This window comes from Danio rerio, chromosome 22 (assembly GCF_049306965.1).
Source record: "Danio rerio strain Tuebingen ecotype United States chromosome 22, GRCz12tu, whole genome shotgun sequence".
NCBI lineage: Eukaryota > Metazoa > Chordata > Actinopteri > Cypriniformes > Danionidae > Danio > Danio rerio.
The window spans coordinates 36329023-36352230 of NC_133197.1; the positions used below are offsets into that span (position 1 = coordinate 36329023).

Consider the following 23208-nt stretch of genomic DNA (forward strand, 5'->3'; position numbering starts at 1 on the left):
GAAAGCACTGCAATAAGAGCTGCCACTTACAATCTCATTCATCAACCCTGACTGCCAAACAAAAGACATTACGTCAGTTTTCCATCAGGTTTAATTGCTGCAGTGGGATTATTATCATTAAAGACCCTCCTCGACATTTGCTCAGGCTCATTTTCGATGCATTTTGGATGAGCTTGATCATTTTAAGACACCAAAGGTCCAGAAGGCTGGTTTTTCCTTCAGCTTTAACTTTCCCCACTGCAATTTCATGCTCATCTAGTCTGAAAGTGCCAAAATTGCCCTGACATTGCCAATCATCGCTGCTCCGGCCAGTGTTTCGGACTGATGAACAGCAGTGACAGTGATTGCGAGCGGAAGACGAAGTGGAAAACCAGTACGTTATGATTGGAATGCCACAAATATGACATTAAACTGTCACAGCGGGTGAAAACAAGGTGTCAAAAGTTTGCAAAGACTCATCTGGTCGACACTGGAACTGCAGGCTCTGAGGGTTACCAAACAAACAAACCAAAGAAACATGTTTCTATTGACAGCTAGTCAAAAGTTGCAATGTGTTGTCCATATTTAATTATACAGGGTGCCCACTGTGAGCCAAATATAAAGTTTCCTGACTATCACTGATTGAAGTTTAATTTCCATCACATCTGATGAACTGCGCTTGTGTATTAATAATATAGTGTTAAAATAATATGCTGAAATCTAACCATAATATTACAACTGTTTCAGCTTGAATATCATTTCGCATGACTTTCAAAGCCACTATGAGAACAACGATGGATAATGTACCTCAGAGAAACACGTTCACCACTTTGTTTTATTCTAAAGTGAATTAGCATGTTGCTAATATTTCGTAGCACATGGCTAACCCTGTACTATTGCTAATGTTTTACAGTTTTAACAAGCTACTTGCCTGATTTTAGAATAAACATGTCTTTAGCATGTTCACCGCTTTGGATTTGCTTTGCTTTTGTTTTAGACTGAATTAGCATGTTGCTAACGTTTGTGAAGTTTAACATGCTGCTTGCCTGTTTTTAGCACGAATGTTTTTAGCACGTTTAGCATTTTGAATTAGTTTTGTTTCTGTTTTAGAGTAGTTTAGCAAATTACTAACATTTCTTAGCACATTTGGCTAACCCTTTATTATTGCTAATGTTTTTAAAGTTTTAACATGCTGCTTGCCTAATGCTAGCATGAACATACTGTTTAGCACGTCCATCACTTTAAAATCAGTCTGTTTTTATTCTAAAGTGAATTAGTAAATTGCTAACACTTATTAGCACATGGCTAAACCTTCACTATTGCTAATATTTGTAAAGTTTTAACATGCTGCTTGCCTGATTTTTAGCATTACCATGTCTTTAGCATGTTCACAATCTTGCATATGCTTTGTGTTTATTCTAGTGTGAATTAGCAAGTTGCTAATATTTTATAGCACATAGCTAACTCTTTACTACTGCTAATATTTTTAAAGTTTTAACATGCTGCTTGACTGATTTTAGCATGAACATACTGTTTAGCATGTTCGCCACTTTAACTTCGGTCTGTTTTTTGTTCTAGAGTGAATTAGTAAGTTGCAAACACTTATTAGCATATGGTTAACCCTTCACTCTTGCTAATATTTTTAAGGTTTTACATGCTGCTTGCCTGGTTTTAGCACGAACATGTCTTTAGCATGTTCACCACATTGAGTTTGCTTTGTTTTAGTAAGATGTTAACATTTTGTAGCACACGGCTAACACTTCACTATTGCTAATATTGTTAAAGTTTTAACATGCTGCTTTTTCCTGATTTGAATGCATGAACAGGTCTTTAGCATTTTTACCACATTGAATTTATTTAGTTTTTATTTTATAGTAGTTAACAAGTTGCTAACATGTCTTAGCACATAGCTAATCCTTCACTATTGCTAATATTTGCAAGTTAACATGCTGTTTGCCTGGTTTTAGCATGAACATGTCTTTAGCCTGTTCACCACTTTGGATTTGCTTTGTTTTTATTCTAGACTGAATTAGTAAGTAGCTAACATTTCTTAGCGCATAGCTAAGCCTTAACGGTCACACTTTATTTTGATGGTCAGTTTGTGAAATTTAAGTTACATTGCATCTACATGCCAACTAATTCTCATTAGATTGTAAGTAGACTGTTAGGTTTGGGGTTAGTGTTAGTGTCCCTGCTGAAAAATCCAGCTTAAACCAGTCTAGGCTGGTTGGCTGGTTTTAGCTGGTTGACCAGCCTGGTATTAGAGGGGTTTTGGCCATTTCCAGGCTGGTTTCCAGCCATTTCCAGCATGGTCTTAGCTGGTCAGGCTGAAAAATTACCAGCCAAATCCAGCTAAAACCAGCTTGACCAGCCTAGTTTAAGCTGTATATAGCTGGTTTTGGCTGGACTCCCAGTTTGGCTAGGCTGGTCAAGCTGGTTTTAGCTGGTCATCTCCCAGCCTGACCAGCTAAGACCAGGCTGGAAATGGCTGGAAACCAGACTGGAAGTGGCCAAAACCCCTCTAAAACCAGCCTGGTCAACAAGCTAAAACCAGCCAACCAGCCTAGGCTGGTTTAAGCTGGATTTTTCAGCAAGGGTAAATTGACATATACTTGTAAAGTTTCTTGTAGTCAGTTAAATGTCTATTAAAGGAGCAGTATCAGCAGATATTAAGCAGACAGTCTACTAATACTTTGATGAGCCATCAAAATATAGTGTTACTAATTTTAGAAATGGCTTCTTGCAACCGAACAACAGAAAACAAACCAACTGAGTACTGTAAAACCCTTAAGTTAAGTCAACTCAAACCGTCTGAGGAAACCGATTGCTACTAACAATTTGAGTTAAAAAATTAATCTATATGAGTACTGTGAACTTACTCCATTTAAGTTGAAGTAATGAGGTATTTAATTAACTCATTACTTTCAACACGGAGTTCAAAACTCGTTTCAAATGAGTAGAATAAACTTTCGGTCAATTTTGAGTTAACTACACTCATTTCATTTGATAAAGTTGACTGTTGAGTCCTACAGTGTATCTAAACTGATGGCTTAATGTGATTATGTCCATTAGCAGCTTCGCTAGTCTAATGAGATGGATTTGTTTTGCTCTGTTAAGAGGAGATCCGCTGGTTTGACCTGTTTTTCGAGGGGTGCAGTAAAAGTTGCGTAGCTTCATGCTGGACGTAGCTTTTGAAGTGCTAATGCAGACCACCTACGGTCCGTCTTTCCTCATTAATCTCTCTGTTCTTCAGTGTAAATGCGTTCCTCTAAAGCGGCGCAGTGAATCTGCACTGCCTCCAGCACTCATTCATTATGCATAGCTGCTGTTTCCAGGCGTTTTGAGAATGACAAAGGTTGCACAGTTGGATCAAGGTTTCTTTCTAACAGTGGAATTTTTTTTTTAATTCTGCTACTGTAAAAACATTTGCAGAGTTTATTAAAATCATCTTCAATGCACTGTATAATCACCTTTAATTGGATAATGTGCTTATATATTGTTCTTAGTAATTTATAATAGTTGATGTAGCATTTATTAATAGCTATGGAATAATTATTAAATATGTATGGATAGTTTTAAAGTTGTTTTATTTCTATTTAACATTAAAGTGTTTTTTTTACGTTTGTACATTAAAAAAATGTCAATTTTAATAAAAATCAATTCAAATATGAATTGCTGCAGTTTAGTGTGTTTTTAAAATCTATAAAAATGTATGATACATAACATAAATACTATCAATTAAGTACTAAATGTATTGATTATAGCATTATTTAAAATATTAATATGTATTTCGGACTTTGGGCTCTGTTTAGATGATCCATGCGCAAGTCCAAAGCGCAGGGCGCAAAAGCAGTAAGTGCGTGTCAGAATCCACTTTTGCTATTTTAAGGACTAAAAAAACTGTTAAAAAGAGCATCTACAGCGCGAGAATGAGAGATGAGCCTCCTCATTCTTTAAATTCACGCCTATCGCACCATTCGCACAGCGCAATTCACATCATTCGCGATGCGCCATTCGCGCATATCGCGCCGCAGGATGTCTATTCATGCGTTAGCATTGACTTAACATGTAAATTACTTGCCCTTGACATGCGTTCCGCGTCTGATGTGAGCGCACCATAATTGAGATGCTGTGGCAGGACCTTAAAAATATAATTCATGCTCGAAAGCCCCCCAATGTGACTGAATATCAATTCTGCCAGCTGACAAATCAATATCTTCAAGCTGTAAAATCTATTTTAGTTTCAGTCGACAAAAAAGTATTTCACTCTAAACACACAAGACTTTACACACTACAATATTTTTTCCTCAGTAAACTGACGATTTATTAATAACATTTAGATTTTCAACAAATTGATCATTTCATTGTTTTTTTTATTTGACTATATATCTAAAATGCTTTAATTAAAAAGTATGATTTTATTTTTCCACCATACGAAAACTGCTTATGAAGCACAGGGGAATAAACAACACAATAACAATATCAGCAGTGGGAATTTGAATATGACACTCAGGGAATGAAGCCAGTTTCTACTTCACTAATTCTTCCATTAAACTTCACACACAATATGTTTGAATATAAATCAATAATCTCGATGAGCACAGATTAGAGCTGAACGCCCTGCAGATTTGGACAGGCTACCGAGCTGAAAGTTTGGCCAAGTGCTTTAATAATAACCTGTTAAATGAAGACGGTAGCACTGCTTCTGATACAACATGAGGGAGCGGAGCAGTTTTGATTTAATAACACAGCATCAGATATTGGCAGAGACGCAAAATAATGAAGCGGTGGACATATTTCCACATACTAATTAATGTTGTTCGGGCAGCACCTGCCCTGCGCTGGCAAGCTTATAGTGAGCTGAAGGGAAAAACAGAAATAAAAATGAAGATATTTGTGAAATAAAATAAGAGATTTGAGAAGAGACGACTTATGCTGGAATAGTTGGTGGTTCATTCCACTGTGGCAACCTCTGAAACACACACTACGACGAAGGAAAAGTCGTTCTAACTTTCAAAAAAACAAAAGAAAAGTCTGATGTGTGTAAATATTTCTTCTATTTCTCTCTAAGAAAATGGCGGTAAACATGAGCTCAACAGAACCACTTTGCAGGTTTATACTGAGCCTAGACTGTAGACACTACTAACCAATGTGGCCAACAATAATTAGTGACTCATGTTTAATTTTGAAAACTCTTCGACTTGCCAAACATGGTATAAAATACTAATACATTTTATAACACAGGCTCATTGGAAATACATGCTTCAGCCTACATATTTATGAAACTGCATACACTTACTTCAACAAACATTTGACTGCAGTTTATAGGGAAAATAAACACTAGGGGACAGTATGATGGCAACAACTGTTTTCATGCATATCACAAAACAACTTCACGCTGTCTATAATTTATAATCAAATATGTTTCCTTCACTTATTTATCTCCATATGGACAACGTTTCTGCCATGGTCAGTTTGATCAGTAGCGCGCTTTGTACGATATTGTACTTGTGATGCAGAGCGCTCGGGTTAAAAAGATGGAAAAGCAACGTAAAATCAAGGTAAATCTATGCCAAAAAAATTGGGGTATGACAAACCCCAATTTAATCGTAGAGGTGTACAAGAAGGACGTGTATCTGAAACCTACAACAAAATAACATATTTCAGATTCACAAAAATGTAGATAGCGCCCTCTAGTGGATATACAGTTGAAACCAGAAGTTTACGTACACTGTAAAAAAAGAAACTTTTTTTTTTTTTTAATGTCTGATAGTAAATCATACTAACTGTTTACTATTTTAGGTCTGTTAGGATTACCTGAATGACTTACATTTGCTAATTGCCAGAATAATGAGAGAATTTTTTTTTTTTTTTGAGAATTTGTTTATTAATTTCTAGAGAGTCAAAAGTTTACACACATTTCCTTGGTATTTTTTAGCTTTGCTTTTAAACTGTATAACTTTGGTCAAATGTTTTGTGTATCCTTCCACAAGCTTCTCACTATAGTTTGCAGGAATTTTGGCCCATTCCTCTTGACAGAATTGGTGTAACTGAGTCAGTTTTGTAGGCTGTCTTGCTCGCACAAGGTTTTTCAACTCTGCCTGCAAATTTTCTATAGGATTGAGATCAGGGCTTTGTGATGGCCACTCTAAAACATTCACTCTGTTGTCCTTAAAGCACATTTTAATAAATTTGGCAGTATGCTTAGGGTCATGGTCTGTTTGGAAGACCCATTTGTGGCCAAGTTTTAATTTCCTGGCTGATGTCTTGAGATGTTGCTTCAGTATTTCTACACAATGCTCTTTCTTCATGATGCCATCTATGCTGAGAAGTGGACCAGTCACTCCTGCAGCAAAACAGCCCCACAACATGATGCTGCCGGTCCCATACTTCACAATTGGGATGGTGTTGCTAGGCTTGTAAGCTTTCCCCTTTGTCCTCCAAATGTAACACTGGTCATTACGGCCAAACAGTTCAATCTTAGTTCCATCAAACCACTGGACATGTCTCCAAAAATTATTCTTTTTCCCAGGGTAGTTTAGCAAATTGTAATCTGGCTTTTTTTGTCGATTCTGGCTTGTTGATTTTGCCATGTTGTCACACAAGGAAGCAGCATGTTTGAGGTTTTCCTTAAATACTATTCTACAGTTGTGCCTCCAATTAACTCACATGTTATCAATTAGCCAATCAGAAACTTCCAAAACCTTGACATCATCATCTGAGCTTTTTCAGAGGCAGAATAATCTTATTGTATGCAAACCTGACTTTCAAGAAGTCATGACAAAATATCTTGTTATTCTGCTAGTAAGCAGAACAGAAACACATTTGATAATCCTAACTTACCTAAAAGAGAAAAAGTTTAGGCACATTAACATCTGACTTTTTCAAATGGTTACGTGCCATTTTATACAGTGTATGTAAACTTCTGCTTTCAACTGTATATATATATATATATAGCTAGCGAAGTGATATGCAAGTAAACCTCACTCCTCTGACTCCGTCTTTGGCTTTCTTTTTAGAGCAATCAACTCCCATGAAAAGAATCAGCGGTTCAATCCCAGCTCAGTGTGGGTTGGGTGCAGTAGGACCGGTAGGTTACACATGGCGGCTCGTCCGGTATAGGAGTGAGGTTTAGGGGGTGAGTGTAAGGGAGGCCAGCTAGTGAAGTACAATGCAGGTAAACCTCACTCCTCTGACTTCAAAAGGTGCTCTAGCGACAGGCGCTACGGCCAGGGTTTTTAGCCTGCTTGTTAGAGCAACCAACTCCCATGCAAAGAATCACCAGTTCGATCCCAGTTCAGAGAGAGTTGGGTGCTTTAGAACCAGTGGGTTACACATGGAGGCTAGTCTGGGAAAGGACTGAGGTTTAGGGGGGTGAATAAAAAGGAGGCCAGCAAGCAAAGTACTGTTTTGGGTAAACTTCACTCCTCTTACCTCAAAAGGTGCTATAGCGACAGAAGCTAGGTCCATGGATAGCAACCAACACCTACGCAAAGAATGTCCGGTTCATTCCCAGCTCAGAGCGGGTTGGGTGCAGTAGGACCGGTGCAACCCTTACATATAGGATTTATTGTTACAGGGATTGTTGCTCCAAGTAAAAAGTAATTAAACATAATTATGTGGGCTCTACAGTTATTATGCATTTAATAAATAAAGCTGAGGAGGAGGGATTAAAAGACCAGCATTTGCATTTGAACATGTGTGGAACACTAACATTAACTAACATTTTAAAGGAACAGTTCCCTGAAAATGAACGTTTCATTTTTCTGTTTAACACAAAGACAGATATTCTGAAGAAGAATGGAAACCAGCACCTATTACAGTTTTTCTCAGTGGCTTTGGTGCATTTCTCACTACACTATTTACATTTGCACAACAGGTCATGCATTTCTCAAAACAATTAGTCATTTGTGCACATCCTAGTAGCAGTTTCTCATTCTTTTCAACAAATTGCAGATGCTTTTGGACATGCATCAATTGCTTTCATACAACTCTCTGCTATTTATAAGATTATCATTTGCTTCTGTCTTGTCAGTCAAAATGAACTAAACTTGTAAATGCTGAATAGTCATTCCATATAAAACTAACAGTCCTCATTTCATTACTTGAGTCATTACATACAAAAATGATGAACTAGTGGTCAAAATCTGTCAAATTAATTTTATAAAACAAATTTAAATCTTTATTTTCCTGAAAATGTCTTTAAAATTGAACAATTTGATGAATGATTTACAGGCCTGTGTATGTTATAGGCTCAGTTCCAATATGTTCTGCAATATAGTGTACAGTTGTGCACAGCTCTAGCTTAAGGGAGTTTATGTTTGTTGTAAATAAGGGTGTGTTTATTCTTTTGCACAAGGCTGTGAGTAAATTAGGATTGCAAAGAGCAAATGCAGTAAAAATGTGAAACATACATATTCAGTGTCTTGTACTCAGATAACTCAATGCAGTGATGTCTCAATTTACTGTAGTTTTCAAATGGCTGTGCGAATAGTCTATAGTGCTGTCTTGAGCATTTTCAGCAAGTGTCACCAAAATCTGACTTTTTTGCATTGAAAGAATGTCCAGAGTAAACTGTCAAAATTAAAACATGACTAAGCCATTTGACTATCTTGTTCATAAACAATGGTGTCAGGACTTTTCATTTTGATGATACTGACAGTTTGATTGACATGAATACTTGCTTTTGAGGAATGAACTATCCATTTTGAGCATGTGACGCGCTTTTGCAGGTTATCAGCTAGGTTTTGCAGTTTGCACTAATAGTTTTGAGAAATGCACTAACAGTTGTGCAAATGTAAATAGTGTTGTGAGAACAAAACTGTAACATCCATAGAAGAAAATAAATATGAAGGACAATGGCTAATAAAAAAATAAAACAATTAAAGAAACTCAGGTTTGGAACAAGTTGAGGAGGAGCAAATGATGATTAAAAAATGACATTTGCTATTTGTATTTAAATTGAGCTGAAATAACACAGTTTTTGAGTTTTTTAGGACACAACCTAATTCTTTTATATTCAATCCACTTACATTTGTTAAAATGAACCCCTTGTGATGTCCCAAAACAAATCAGTTGCGTTTTTTAGTGTAACTAATCAAAACTGCATCAAAATCAAACTGAACTGAAGCCACATAAATACTAAATCAAACCAAACCGCCAAAATTACACACTTTTAGTCTGGAACCTTTTTTAAAGACACAAATGTGCAACCCAATTACATCGTTAAAAACAAGTCCTGAGGCTCCGAGTGTCCCTTTTCGCTTGGGCAAACAGTGCCAGGCTGCTCGACTGAGTTCAGATGTTGGCGGCTCTTAATGCGTCCCCCGAGTCTGTGCGCAACAGGTTGAAAAAAAGACCCAAGGACGATTCCCAACTCAGAAATGAAGCCTGATACCAATGACCCAGTTTGATGCTGGAAAACAGAGGGAGAGAGAGACGGACGTGGTGTCCATGGCGACCCTCGGTCTCCATGACAACCAGAGAGACCAGCTTCTCCTTCATAAGGCTGGAGATTCACACCATGAGTGAAGAAAACACTCTCCGTCAAGAGTTTGAGTTCGTGGACAGGAGATTAGCTGATATCTGCCCATCATCTCTTATTGACAGAAGAGGGGAATCCCTGAGGAAACTAATAATTCAATGAGTCTCAAAATTAATTCCAAAGCTTCGCAACTGAAAACTTCTCAGTAAATTTTGTGATAGTAGTCGATGTTCTTGGGAGAAAAACAATTTAGTTTTGTGTGAGAGTGGAAGAGTCGCCAACACAGCATGTGAATTCCCAGCATTGACCGACAGAAAGTAGTTTGTTTTGAAAGTGATTACTTTGATTTTAGGTCACAATTTTTACAATTAAGTACTACAGTAGCTCATCACCAGCCTATTGTTAAGATGTAACCTGTTCAATTAGATCTATTGTATGATCTTATTCTGCATCCCAAAACCTAAACCCAACTTCTACCTTACTTACTTTATTTTTACTTATTCCTGACCTCTTCTACCTTGCGGTGTAAAGGCTGAACAAAGTTTCCACCACCTTCTCCTGTCTCCAGCAACTATTCTGGGGCTATTAATAAACAGCTAATTGGTAGCTTTTTAAGCTAGTAGTGTTAGTCAATAGTTTGTTAATATGGTGAATTGTGAACTAAACTAAAGTGTTACCAGTGACTTCTCTGTGTGAATTGTGCTTCATTTATCAATTGAAAAAAAGACTCATTTAAATGGCATTAAAATTGTGAAAATGTGACAACACCAAAACAATCTTGGTTCAAAAATCTTTCATGAGTGAAATCCAGCCATTGCTGATTAGAAGTCTCTTTGAGTTGCATGGTAATTTCTTCAACTAGCAATTACTTAATCAGTTTTGGTCACGAAAAAATGACCAACAGAAAATTGGTTGGTTGTGTTCGAGCTGTACAATAAAATGCTGAAAATAGACAATGGAATGATTTAGAAGTGATTTGGCAACTCTTTAGGTCACAGTTCTTGCTATTAACTACTGGCTTATTACCTGCCTATTGGTAAGATATAACCTGTTCAATTAGATCTATTGTATGATCTTATTCTGCATCCCAAAACCTAAACCCACCTTTTACCTTACTTACTTTATTTTTACATATTCCTGGCCTCTTCTACCTTGCGGTGTAGAGGCTGAACAAAGATTCCGCCACCTTCTCCTGTCTGCAGCCACTGTTCTGGGGCAGTTTGGGTCTACTCCTCTCTTTTGGAATGCTGGGTTAAGTGAGTCCATCTGTTTCATTCGAGGCCTGCCTTTTAGACGTCTTCCTTGGGTTATTGCCTGTAGAATCCGCTTTGGAACCCTGTGAATTTTTATCCTGATAACATGACCAAACCACCTCATCTTATGCCTGTCAATGCCATTTCAGTCAGGGGTTCGACTTGGTTTGTCCTGATGTGCCTAGTGAGGGGTTTGCGTCTTTTATAATCTACGACAGTTTGCGTTCATTGAACAGTAAGAATGATTCATTAATCCAAATGAAACAGTCCCTTAAAAGTCACGTCTCACTTTTAGTTTCGAGGCTCTGCCGCGTTTTGCACTCACACACAAGTGTACCGCGCCAAAGCCCAAGTGAACTGCGCTCAGGCACACCTCTTCCAACCGGGCCAGGGCCGGCCAAGTGAACCATGTCTGAGCCCGATTCAGCGCGCACACACTTCTCAAAAGATCCGGGAAACGGGCCTGTGCACGGTTCAGATAGCACTGTGTGAGTACGCCCTAAGGTACCGCATCTCTATCACCTGCAATCTGTCGTTCCTGCTGCTGCAAGTAAGTGCCCAAGACTCACACCCATAGGTAAGAGTAGGCACATAGGTGGAGTTATAAACAGCTAGCTTTGTTAAAGGCTCTGTTTAAAGCGTGATTATCAGCACATTATCAGCATGTGCTAGAATCGTCATCTGTATTGAGTTCATGCGCCCACCTTACTATTAATAAACAGCTAATTGGTAGCTTATTAACATAGTAGTGTTAGTTAATGGTGTGCTAATACCATAAATTGTGACCTAAAGTAAAGTATTAACAATATTTTATGTGTGAATGTGCTTTATTTATCAATAATTATTTAAAAGGACTCATTTTAATGGCAATAATTGTGTGAAAATGTGTGATAACACCAAAGCAGTGTAAGTGTGCTTTTGTTCGACAATCTTTCATGGGTGAAATCCAGCCATTGCTGGTTAGAAACCTCTTTGAGTCGTGCAGGAATTTCTTCAACTAGCAATTCCTTAACCAGTTGGTCACAAAGAATGGCCAACAGAAAATTGATTGCTTCTGTTCGAACTATACAATAAAATGCTAAAAATGCTGAAAGTAGACAATGCAGCGTTCTGAAGAAATTTCAATAATTTAACCGAACCTCAGGATTTCCACGTCCAAGAGAATTTTCCATTCCAGTACATACTTTAGGATGCCTTCCGGCAGGGGTCTCAAACTCGCGGCCCGCGGGCCATTTGCGGCCCTCAGTGCAATATTTTGTGGCCCGCGCCGACCGCTGTACACTGACAGAATCAGCGGAGCGGGGAGAGAGAGCGCTCCCCGCTTCGCTGATTCTATCCGTACACAGCGCGCTTGTCACTCAATGACACGCGCGTTCTGATCAGCTGTGTTGTCGCGCGCGTACTCAAGAGCGGTGTTATCGCGCGCCTACTGAAGGGCGGGACCGAGGGTGTGTCGCGTCGCGGGGGCACTTTCTATGCAAGACTAAAAAGGACATGTGCTCTGCACAGGTTGAGCCCCATGTGTGCACGTGCCTGCCCTGCATCTTATGATATTATAGGTAGATACAGACTGGTACAGACTGATGTGACTGGAGTGGGGTGGGGGTGTTTTATTTATACATATATACGCCTTTTTTTTAGGTGAGGGAATGGAAGTTTTGAGTGAGTTCCCAAACTTTTTTCCCTAGGACTTCAATAAGTCAAAGTACAGGTCTAGACTTAATGATGATCATCTTCAAGCCATACTGAGGGTCTCAACTGCTTCCGCTCTAAAGCCAAATGTGGTTCAGATTTGTGAGAAGAAGCGCTGTCAAGTCTCTGGCAGTAAGGAGTAGGCAAAAGATGCCATGCTCAGAAGAACTGTTCATAATCTTCACTCAATGTTCTATTACTGTTCAGGACACTTCATGTTCAGAATAAATAATTAAAACTGTTAATAATGACATTTGAGGACTTTTTTTTGTGAAATCCCTTATGCGGCCCAGCCTCACCCAGACTTTGCCTCCTGCGGCCCCCAGGTAAATTGAGTTTGAGACCCCTGCCTTCCGGGATCAGTGTCCACTAAGAAATTATTTTGTTTAAAGGAGGTAGCATATTCTTTGAGAAAGAGGGGTGAATTATTTTAAAAAAGGATTTGGAATCAATGTTTAATAATATAAAAACAGTACAACATGATTTGATTTGACTAAATATTTTCTTTTTCTCCATTGGTTTATACTGAATCCCCTGCCTCTTTATTTATTTATTCTTTTTTTCATTTGTATATACATGCGTGTATGTTTTATTTGAGTTTGTTTGTTTCAGTTCTGCTGTTGTTTTGTATTGTTAACTTTTGAAAGAGCCAAATAAAAGTTTGTGTCCGCAAGAAAGAAATATTTTGGCAGCCACGGCACATCATATATAATTTTATTTAATTATTTCTTTTGCCTGTAGATTAAATAAGGAAATTACATTAGATTCTGAATTTCACATCTGTTATTCCACATCTGTCGTCTATATGAAGCAAGTGTTTGACCTTCAGGTTTACTTTTCCTGTTCTACATTTAAAAGACAAATTGGGCTTTCAGGTTCTGCCGTCATCCTGACTGCAGCTCTCTGAACACCTGTTCAACTGCTCATTAACACAAATATCATAATCATAAATCAAAAACAGAGGAAATAAAAGTAATAGTTACACTTCACACAGTAAAATGCTCGATTTAGAGAAATCTTTCCATCCCCAAAGGCAGGAAAAAATACTAATAAATGGGTCAATTTATGCTCAGGGCGTCAATTAAATATTACTATATTTAATTATTAATAATATATTTAAATTCAACATTTTTTATTTATTTTTCTTAATTGTTTTTAGAATCATTTCAAAATCCCAATTCACCTACAAATCCCATTTTCAACCCATTTCCAATGCCAAAATGAACGCCGAGAGCACTGGTCACTGACTTTCTGGAAACCCAAATCTCCTGTAACAAGTGTAGGGTGTTGTAGAGTATCAGAAACAACAAATACTGTAAATAATCTCTCCGTGCTGTTCCTGACTGCCTAAAGACCGTGTTGTGATGCCCGATTCTCTGCCCGAGAGGAGCTGTTTAGACGTGTGGGCACAGCGTACATGGAAATGCATCCACTTAGAGTAAATAATTAATCAAGGCCTCTTACAGTAAAGCGGAGGCTGTAGATTGGAGTGGAGCGTCTACTGTACTGCATATAGTTAGAGCAGGAGGAATTGATCTGCACTGCAGCACCGTTGAGCAAGAGAGGATTTCCTAAAGCCATTTACAGCTACTTCAGTGCAGAAAATCACATTATAAATAGGGCTGTCAACTCAGAATGTGCATTCAGTACATTTTTAAATACAATGATGTGTATTTCAGTGTTGTCATAATTAATGAATTACATTAATATTCTGAAATTACCACTAGATACAGCGCTCAGCATAAATGAGTACGCCTCGCTTTGAAAATAAATATTTTTTATCTGTTTCTCGGTGAATATAGGTCACATATTTTGGTGCATTTGAACAAAACAGATTTATTAAATGGATATATTTATTAAAATAATACTTTAGCCACCGAATATCTTTAGAATTAGAAAGAAAATACATTTAAATTCGTAGGAAATATTAAAAAAAATGACAAACTACAAAATTTCGACAAATTTTAGGACATTTTTTTTTTGTTTCTCTTAAATTTTGCTCTTTTTAAAATTGTTTATTTATTATTTTTCCCTAACATAAGAATTTGTGTGTACTAATTTTAGATGGTTTTCATAAATTATCTCCAGATTTGGCTTCAGTACTGACTAAGCCCAAACTTTTTTCGTATGAAGGGCCAAAAACCAATATCATTAGGAGCCGTGGGCCGTAAATAAATAAACCATTTTACATTAAAGTTGCCATGGGTAATTGCCTAATTTTATGATATTTAAAAATAACTAGAAAACATTGTTCTATTGGAATTTCCATTCCAAAATGGCCGCCGCATGACACTAGCGGCATCTAGTGGCTGTTTCCCAATTAGCAACAGAGTGTCGCCTCTTGGTGATTCTATGCTCTTCGGTGGAGTTCAATGCTGAATACACCAGTCAAGCAGAATCTCTTTTTGCCTTGATTCCCTCACCAAAGTCTCTGCATTATCCTCTCTACATCGGGTAACATTATGTACATTTTAAACTAAATTCCAGCATTAAAAATAAAACAAACAAATAAAAAGGTACATTAAATTTGAAATTACAATCTTTAAACCATCCCCATCATTCTCCTTCTCTTCTCAGATGTGATAAAAGGTTACCATGGGCCAACTTTGGCCTGCATGCCCTAGTTTGGGCTTCTCTGGACTAATCTAATGTATATGCACAAATATGATATTGTAAAGCTTCCTATAGAAAATATTAATTTAAATGTGAGATTTGTAAGGGGTGAACACTGTATATTAATATCAAGGATATGGCTCTCAAATCTAATGGATTTTTTTTTTTAATTTAAATATAGTTTTTATTTTTAAGTAGTGTCATTTAGAAGGTACATGTATAAGAGACTTCTAAAAATACATTGTTGCTTGAAATTGTCTTTAAAAAGGATTTCTCTTTGGGGAACTGAATCATGATCATGAGTTTGGAAATGCAGGTCAAACAGTAAAAAAAATATTAATTTAATTTATTTAGGACCATTTTTAAAACAGCTGTCAATCTAAAATCTCTCTAATTAAAATAATAATAACAAAACATTGAATGAAATCCTTTCACCTGGTAAGTAAGAGCTCAAGTGGATGATAATTATAGCCTATCTTAGTCACTGCATGGTTTTGATCTCAATGTCTGAAATAAGAGCCGAGTGAAATGGCTCCTTGGCTATTTTAGGAAAACAATCCTTTTTTTTCCACATCACAGAATATGGAAGGCTATTCTAAGAAATGGAGTATATTTAGATGGTAAACGTTGCATATGAAAGCAGGTGATGCGGCAAACATGCTGTGGACTCAGGATAAGAGCCCAATGAATATGCAGAGCTTGATTTGCTATGTTTTAGAGAACTGAAGTGATCTTACATGTGTGCAGAGAGAAGTGTTTACGGTCGGTGGCGGTGGAGGATCCACTTTCTCCTTCTCCCAGCAGGTACTGGATGGAGCGCAGCTGGAAACAGGGGTCCGACAGCAGCACAGACGCGGCCCTCGAGACACTGGAGGAGCAAACAGGGACACTGTTCAGCTGCTGGTTATTAGAGGCAGCACATGCTGTCATGTTTATTTTTTATAGAGTCAAAAGGGTCATTTGGATATGTGGTGAACAGCTATGCCAATATATGAAAAATAAATAAAAGTCAAATTTCCATTTCAGCTTTTAGCATAAGCTTTAATCCAAAATGACTCACACACTTTGTCAGTTAGGAGTTGTTCAAGTGAATTGTCTCAGCCGTGGTATTTAGGGTGAAAAAAAGAGTGCTGGATAGTCTAATGCCTACAAGTCCAACCAGTGCCTGGACTTCAAGTGCAAGTGCAACCCTATAACCATAAATAAACCATTCAATCAATAAATCACCAATCAATCATTTAATCAAATAAGTAATGAATAAATCAATTAATCAAATTAAATCAAATAAATCAACACATCAACCAAGAAAATCATCTCAATCAATCAATCAATCAATCAATCAATCAATCAATCAACCAATCAACCAATCAACCAATCAATCAACATACCTACTAACCAACCAATCAATTCAATCAACCAACCAGATATTCAATGAAACTACCAGCCAAACAATTAATGAACCAAGCAACCAATCAATTGATGAACCAACCATCCAAACAATTGATAAACCAATCAACCATCCAATCAAATTAATAAGCCAACCAACCAATTGATGAACCAACCAACCAAGCAGCCAACCAACCAACCAACCAACCAACCAACCAACCGTTGAACCAAACAATCAACCAACCAACCAACCAAATCAATGAACCAACCAGCCAATTAATGAACCAACAAAACAACCAACTAATCAATCGATATACCAGCCAACCAATCGATAAACTAACCAACCAATCAAATCGATACACCAACCAACCAATTAATCGATGAACCAACCAACCAATCAATGAATCAACCAACCATTCAACCAATCGAAGAACCAACCTACCAATCAATCAATGAACCAACCTACCAAACAATCGATGAACCAAAAAACCAATCAACCAACCTACCTATCAATCGATGAAACAAGCAACCAACCAAATCAATGAACCAATCAACCAACCAATTGATGAACCAACCAACTAACCAATCAACGAACTAACCAACCAATTGATGAACTAACCAACCAATCAAATCGATAAACCATCCAACCAATCAATTGATGAACCAATCAACCAACCAATCGATGAACCAACCAGCCAACCAACTGATGAATGAACCAATCGATGAACCAACCTACCAATAAATCGATTAACCAAAAAAAAAACCAACCAACCAATCAATGAACCAACAAACCAATTGATGAATTAACCAACCAATCAGCCAATAAACCAACCAACCAACCAACCAATCAATCAACTAACTCTACTGACATAAAGGCAGATGTTCACGAAGCATTTTTGCAGAGCTGAAAACATCAGTGCTCATCCAAAAATGCTCAGCTGTGAATGCTTCTCCAACTGCCAGAGCATTTAAAAACCATTGTGCACTTACAATGCTAAGGTGGACATGTGCCCTAAAACAACAGCCATAGAGGCACAAAGTTTAGGTTAAAATTAAACATAAACGCTGGGGATCTGTAAATCCAAATAAAACTACCTCCTAGATTTGATCTATCATAAAAATCTATCATAAAATAAATTTTTCAAATCCTAGCAGGCCCGTCTCTAAAACCCCAAAACTAGAACACACGACAAACAAAACAAAACCCAAAACAAAAGCCACTGTAAAAAACACATTTACAGTAAAGAAAACAAAACAATGTCACACCCTAAGCAAAGTCCAAAAATAAATAAATAAATTAGAAACTGAAACACACTCATTACTGAACAAACAAACAAAACATAAAGCCAATTTAAAACCAAACAAAGCCCAGCTTAAGACAGAATGTAAACAGAACAAAACCAAAAAAAATCAAAGCCAAAGACAAACCAAAATAAAAACAAAAAAACTAAACAAAAACTAGAACACACAAAACCCGAAAACAAACAAAATCCAGCCTATTTTTTATCTATTTATTTATTTTTTTTCACAAAACCAAGTCCGGCCAAAAGCAAAAAACAAACTAAAAAACTAAAACCCACCCTTTACAGAAAAACAAACAAACAAACAAACAAAAAATAAATAAATAAATAAAACAAAGCCAACCTGAAACAAAACAAATCAATCACCAAATCCCTGTTCTCGTCACATCAGCAGCAGCATTTGTACTATGAAGAGTGAAAAGCTTACGTGCTGGTTCCAGACAGTGCAAAATACAACAACAGTGCAAAATACAACAACAAACTCCCAAAGAACAAAACAGTATACAATTAGCAAAGCCCAACTTAAGACAAACAAAATGTAAACAAAACAAATCAAAAAGCCTAGCCTAAAAAAAGTCATCAAAACAAACCAACTGAAATGAAAATCACATCATTATTGACAGATGATCTATGGGGTTTTGATCTTTTGGCCTGTGTATTAAAGCCGGTGCACCTGCTGTGTATGTCTATCCTTCACTGATCAATCTTTCATGTGTGTTTTTCCGACCGCAAACACCCACTCACACACAGTTCCTCGTGATGCAAGCAAAGGCAAAAGATGGACTTCCTTTAATAATGCACGGTGGATTTTTTTCTTGCCCCCCTTCTGTTGCTTATGTGGGTGAAATGATTGGTTTGAAAGTGAGCAGCATCCACAGGTACACAGAAAGGCGACGGGAAAACAGCAGAACAACAGAGGAAAGTATATGAAAAAAGACTGGATAATCTTCCATGCGATACAGACAAATATGATTTAAGGTTTAAGAATATGATTAGGTCAGATTAAAAATATGCTAAATGGAAATGGAAACAAGCGCAAAATATTTCCATAAAAAAATAAAGTATATAAAAAAATAATAATTAAAAAGTTAATAAAAAAAAGCAAAAAAAAAGCATAATAATAATAACAACAAATAATAAATAAACTAAAAATAAAAGCATGACCAAGACCAAAGAAAAACTATTTATTTATTTATTTATTTATTTATTTATTTATTTATTTATTTATTTATTTATTTATTCATTATGTCATTTATTTTAGGATGTTTTTAGGCTAGGATGTTGTGGGATTTTAGACTGGGAAATTGTTTTTGATGTTGTTTTCTCTCTGGCATTTGTTTTGCTTGTTTTTTTTTTTTAGGCTGGGCTGTTTTGTTCTGGTTCTATTTGGTCTTGCACATGATGTTGTTTTTTGTCAACTTTTTGGTTTGAACTGAAATTACTGTTGTTATTATTATTATTATTATCATTATTTTTATTATTATTTTTATTATTATTATGACTACATTTATACCTAATTTAGTTCATTTAATTCATGCCAAAGATCAAACAAAACCAAAAAAGTTTGAAAATATGAATACATTTATTAAATAATTACACAACATAATAGCAAATTAAAAATATATGAGTAAACAAAACCCAATATAAGAACAAAAGACTGCTTTAAAACAAAATAGAGGGGGAAAACAGACAGATAGATGGACGAATGGACGGACGGATGGATGGATGGATGGATGGATGGATGGATGGTTGGAGTAATGGATGGGTGGATGAATAGATGGATGGATTGATGGATGGATGGATGAATGATGAATGATTGGATATTAGGATGAACAGATGCATGGAAGGATATTTATTTGGTTGAACAGATGGATGGCTGGATGGTTAGATATTTGGATGGATGCATGGATGGATGGGTGGATAGATGGATGGATGGATGGATGGATGGATGGATGGATGGATGGATGGATGGATGGATGGATGGATGGACAGATGGACAAACAGATAGTTGAACAGATGGATGAAAGGATGAATGAATGGATGGATGGATGGATGGAAGGATGGATGGATGGATGGATGGATGACCAGATGGAGGGGTGGATGGTTAGATATTTGGATGAACAGATGGATGTATGGATGGATATTTTGATGAACAGATGCATGGATAAATAGATATTTGGATGAACAGATGGATGGGTGGTTAGACATTTGGATGGATGGATGGATGGATGGATGGATGGATGGATGGATGGATGGATGGTGGAAGGATGGATGGAAAGATGGATAGACGGATGGATGAATGGATGGATGGATGGATGGATAGATACTTGGATGAACAGATGGAGGGGTGGATGGTTAGACATTTGGAAGAACATATGGATGTATGGGCGGATCTATGGATTGTATGGATAGATATTTTGATGAACAGATGCATGGATAGATGGATATTTGGATGAACAGATGGATGGGTGGATGGTTAGGCATTTGGATGGATGGGTGGATGGGTATTTGGATGAACAGATGGATGGATGGATGGATGGATGGATGATGGATGGATGGATGGATGGGTATTTGAATGAACAGATGGATGGATGGATGGATGGATGGATGGATGGATGGATGGATGGATATTTGGATGAACAGATGGATGGGTGGATGGTTAGGCATTTGGATGGATGGGTGGATGGGTATTTGGATGAACAGATGGATGGATGGATGGATGGATGGATGGATGGATGGATGGATGGATGGATGGATGGATGGATGGATGGATGATGGATGGATGGATGGATGGGTATTTGAATGAACAGATGGATGGGTGGATGAATGGATATTTGGATGAACAGATTGATGGATGAATGGATATTTGGATGAACAGATGGATGATTAAAAATTTGGATGGATGGATGGATGGATGGATGAATGGATGGATATTTAAATGAATAGATGGATGGATGATTAGATGTTTGCATGTAAATAAAAAAACAATACTACAAACAAAACAAATACCAAAAGCAAAACAAAACAAAACAAAAAAAATAAATAAATCCCTGGCTTAAAACAAACAAAGACAACCTAAAATAAAACCAAAGCCAGCAAATGCATGAATTAATAAATAAACCAGACAATGTCAATAAATACATTTGTTTGTTTGTTTGTTTATTTATTTAAAAATGTCAAATTAAAACTTCCCCCTGCATGCTAAAATCTGGCTTGCTGCAGCAGTAATGTTGATCTGGCAGAAACTAAATCCTCTACAGATGCACACAGACACACAAGAGCAAACCTTTAGAGTGTCCTTACCGGGAGACAAACACTTGATCAAATATGTTTGTGCCAGCACACAAGCACACCCAGCTGGGCTGCCGTGTTTACAAGGCGCGACTGGCTGTCATGCTAAGTTAGCAACGCGATACACAAGCAGAATGACAGGGCTGGACGGGCAACAAAGCTCAAACAACAGAGGTCTGGCAAACAAATAAATCGCACATGAGATCAGTGCCCGCACAACCTGCACCTGCCAGCCCTCCTGCTGCACTCCTAAAACCTTTACAAAACTGAATACAGACACATCCAGTAGGTAAAAAACAACAGCAGATTGCAAAAATGCTATTCTTACTTAAATTTTCTGTCTTGTTTCTAGTCCAAATGTCTAAAAAGTTCTTAAATCAAGAAGCATTTTCTAGACAAGCAAAACATACACTCACCGGCCACTTTAATAGGTACACCTGTCCAACTGCTCGTTAATGCAGATTCCTAATCAGTCAATCACATGGCGGCAACTCAATGCATTTGGGCATGTAGACATAGTCAAGACGATCTGCGGCAGTTCATAGCGAGCATCAGAATGGGGAAGAAAGAGGATTTAAGCTTTTTTTGAACGTGGCATGATTCTTGGTGCCAGACGGGCTGGTCTGAGTATTTCAGAAACTGCTGAACTACTGGGATTTTCACGCACAACCATCTCTAGGGTTTACAGAGAATGGTCTGACAAAGAGGAAATATCCAGTGAGCGGCAGTTCTGTGGGTGTGAATGCCTTGTTGATGCTAGAGGTCAGAGGAGAATGGCCAGACTGGTTCCAGCTGATAGAAAGGCAACAGTAACTCAAATAAGCACTCGTTACAAGCGAGGTTTGCAGAAGAGCATCTCTGAACGCACAACACGTTTAACCTTGAGGCGGATGGGCTACAGCAGCAGAAGACCACACCGGGTGCCACTCCTGTCAGCTAAGAACAGGAAACTGAGGCTACAATTCACAGACTCACCAAAACTGGACAATAGAAGATTTGTGAAATGTTGCCTGGTCCGAACAGTCTCCATTTTTGCTGCCACATTCGGAAGGTCGGGTCAAAATTTGGCCTCAACACCATGTAAGCATGAATCCATCCTGCCTTGTATAAACAGTTAAGGCTGGGGGGGGTGGTGTAATGGTGTGGGGGATATTTTCTAGCCACACTTTGGGTCCATTAGTACCAATTGAGGATCATGTCAACGCCACAGCCTACCTGAGTATTGCTGCTGCCATGACCATCCCTTTATGAGCACAGTGTCTCCATCTTCTGATGGCTACTTCCAGCAGGATAACACACCATGTCATAAAACATGAATCATCTCAGACTGGTTTCTTGAACATGACCACAGTGCACAGTCACCAGAACTCAATCCAATAAGAGCAGTGGTCTGCAACCTTTTTATCACTGCAGACCCGTCAACGCTTGACAATTTTACTGCAGACCAGGGTGGGGGGTGGGATGGGGATTGGGCAGTGTTTCAAATCATTGCTCTCGCTCTGATACAAGTTTTATTCATGGAAAAATACTGCACTGCAGTGTTTGGGGACAATTAGTCCTACCGCTTTGTGTTTATTCCGTACAAGCTGAAGCTGATTGGTCAATTCCGCGCACCTCCGTTGGAAACAACGAACTTGTGCGAACTCTAGAAAAAACGCAATATGCGAATGGCCCCTAAAAGGCTGCCATCATTTGTGATCTCCATAGGTTGATCTTCTTGCACTACCATGGTGGACTCTCCTGATTTGTTGACAAATGGGATTGCGGATGCAATCAGTTCGCTGGTTCTTTAATGGGCCTTTTCCCTTTAGCAAAGAAACTTTCCAGAGACGTCTGTTTCTTACTCATTTGCTGTTTGTGGGTTAAATTTGGGCACTATTGGCGGTACTGGTCCACTGACCGGTGGTTGAGGACGACTGAAGTAGAGCACCTTTGGGATATGGTGGATAAGTCAGCAGAAAGTCTTATTTGTTTTATTTTGGCTAAAATAAAAGCAGTTTTTTAACTTTATAATATTATTAGCCCCAGTAAGCAATATTTTTGATTGTTTACATAACAATATTAATAATAATAATTCCTTACATTTATATAGCGCTTTTCTAGGCACTCAAAGCGCTTTACACATTGGGAGGAATCTCCTCATCCACTACCAGTGTGAAGCATCCACCTGAATGACGTGGCAGCAGCCATTTTGCACCAGACCACACAG

At 37.7% G+C, this 23208-nt stretch overlaps 1 protein-coding gene across 3 annotated transcripts in view; it reads right to left on the reverse strand.

The window, feature by feature from the left end:
- rnf123 (ring finger protein 123) overlaps positions 1-23208 on the reverse strand; it is a 245981-nt gene that overhangs the window by 43757 nt on the left and 179016 nt on the right. For all 3 annotated transcript variants that reach the window (XM_009296497.5, XM_009296496.5, XM_073937581.1), the window contains one exon: positions 15759-15889. In XM_009296497.5, coding sequence (XP_009294772.1) covers positions 15759-15889 — 131 coding nt within the window. The remainder of the gene's footprint in view (positions 1-15758; positions 15890-23208) is intronic.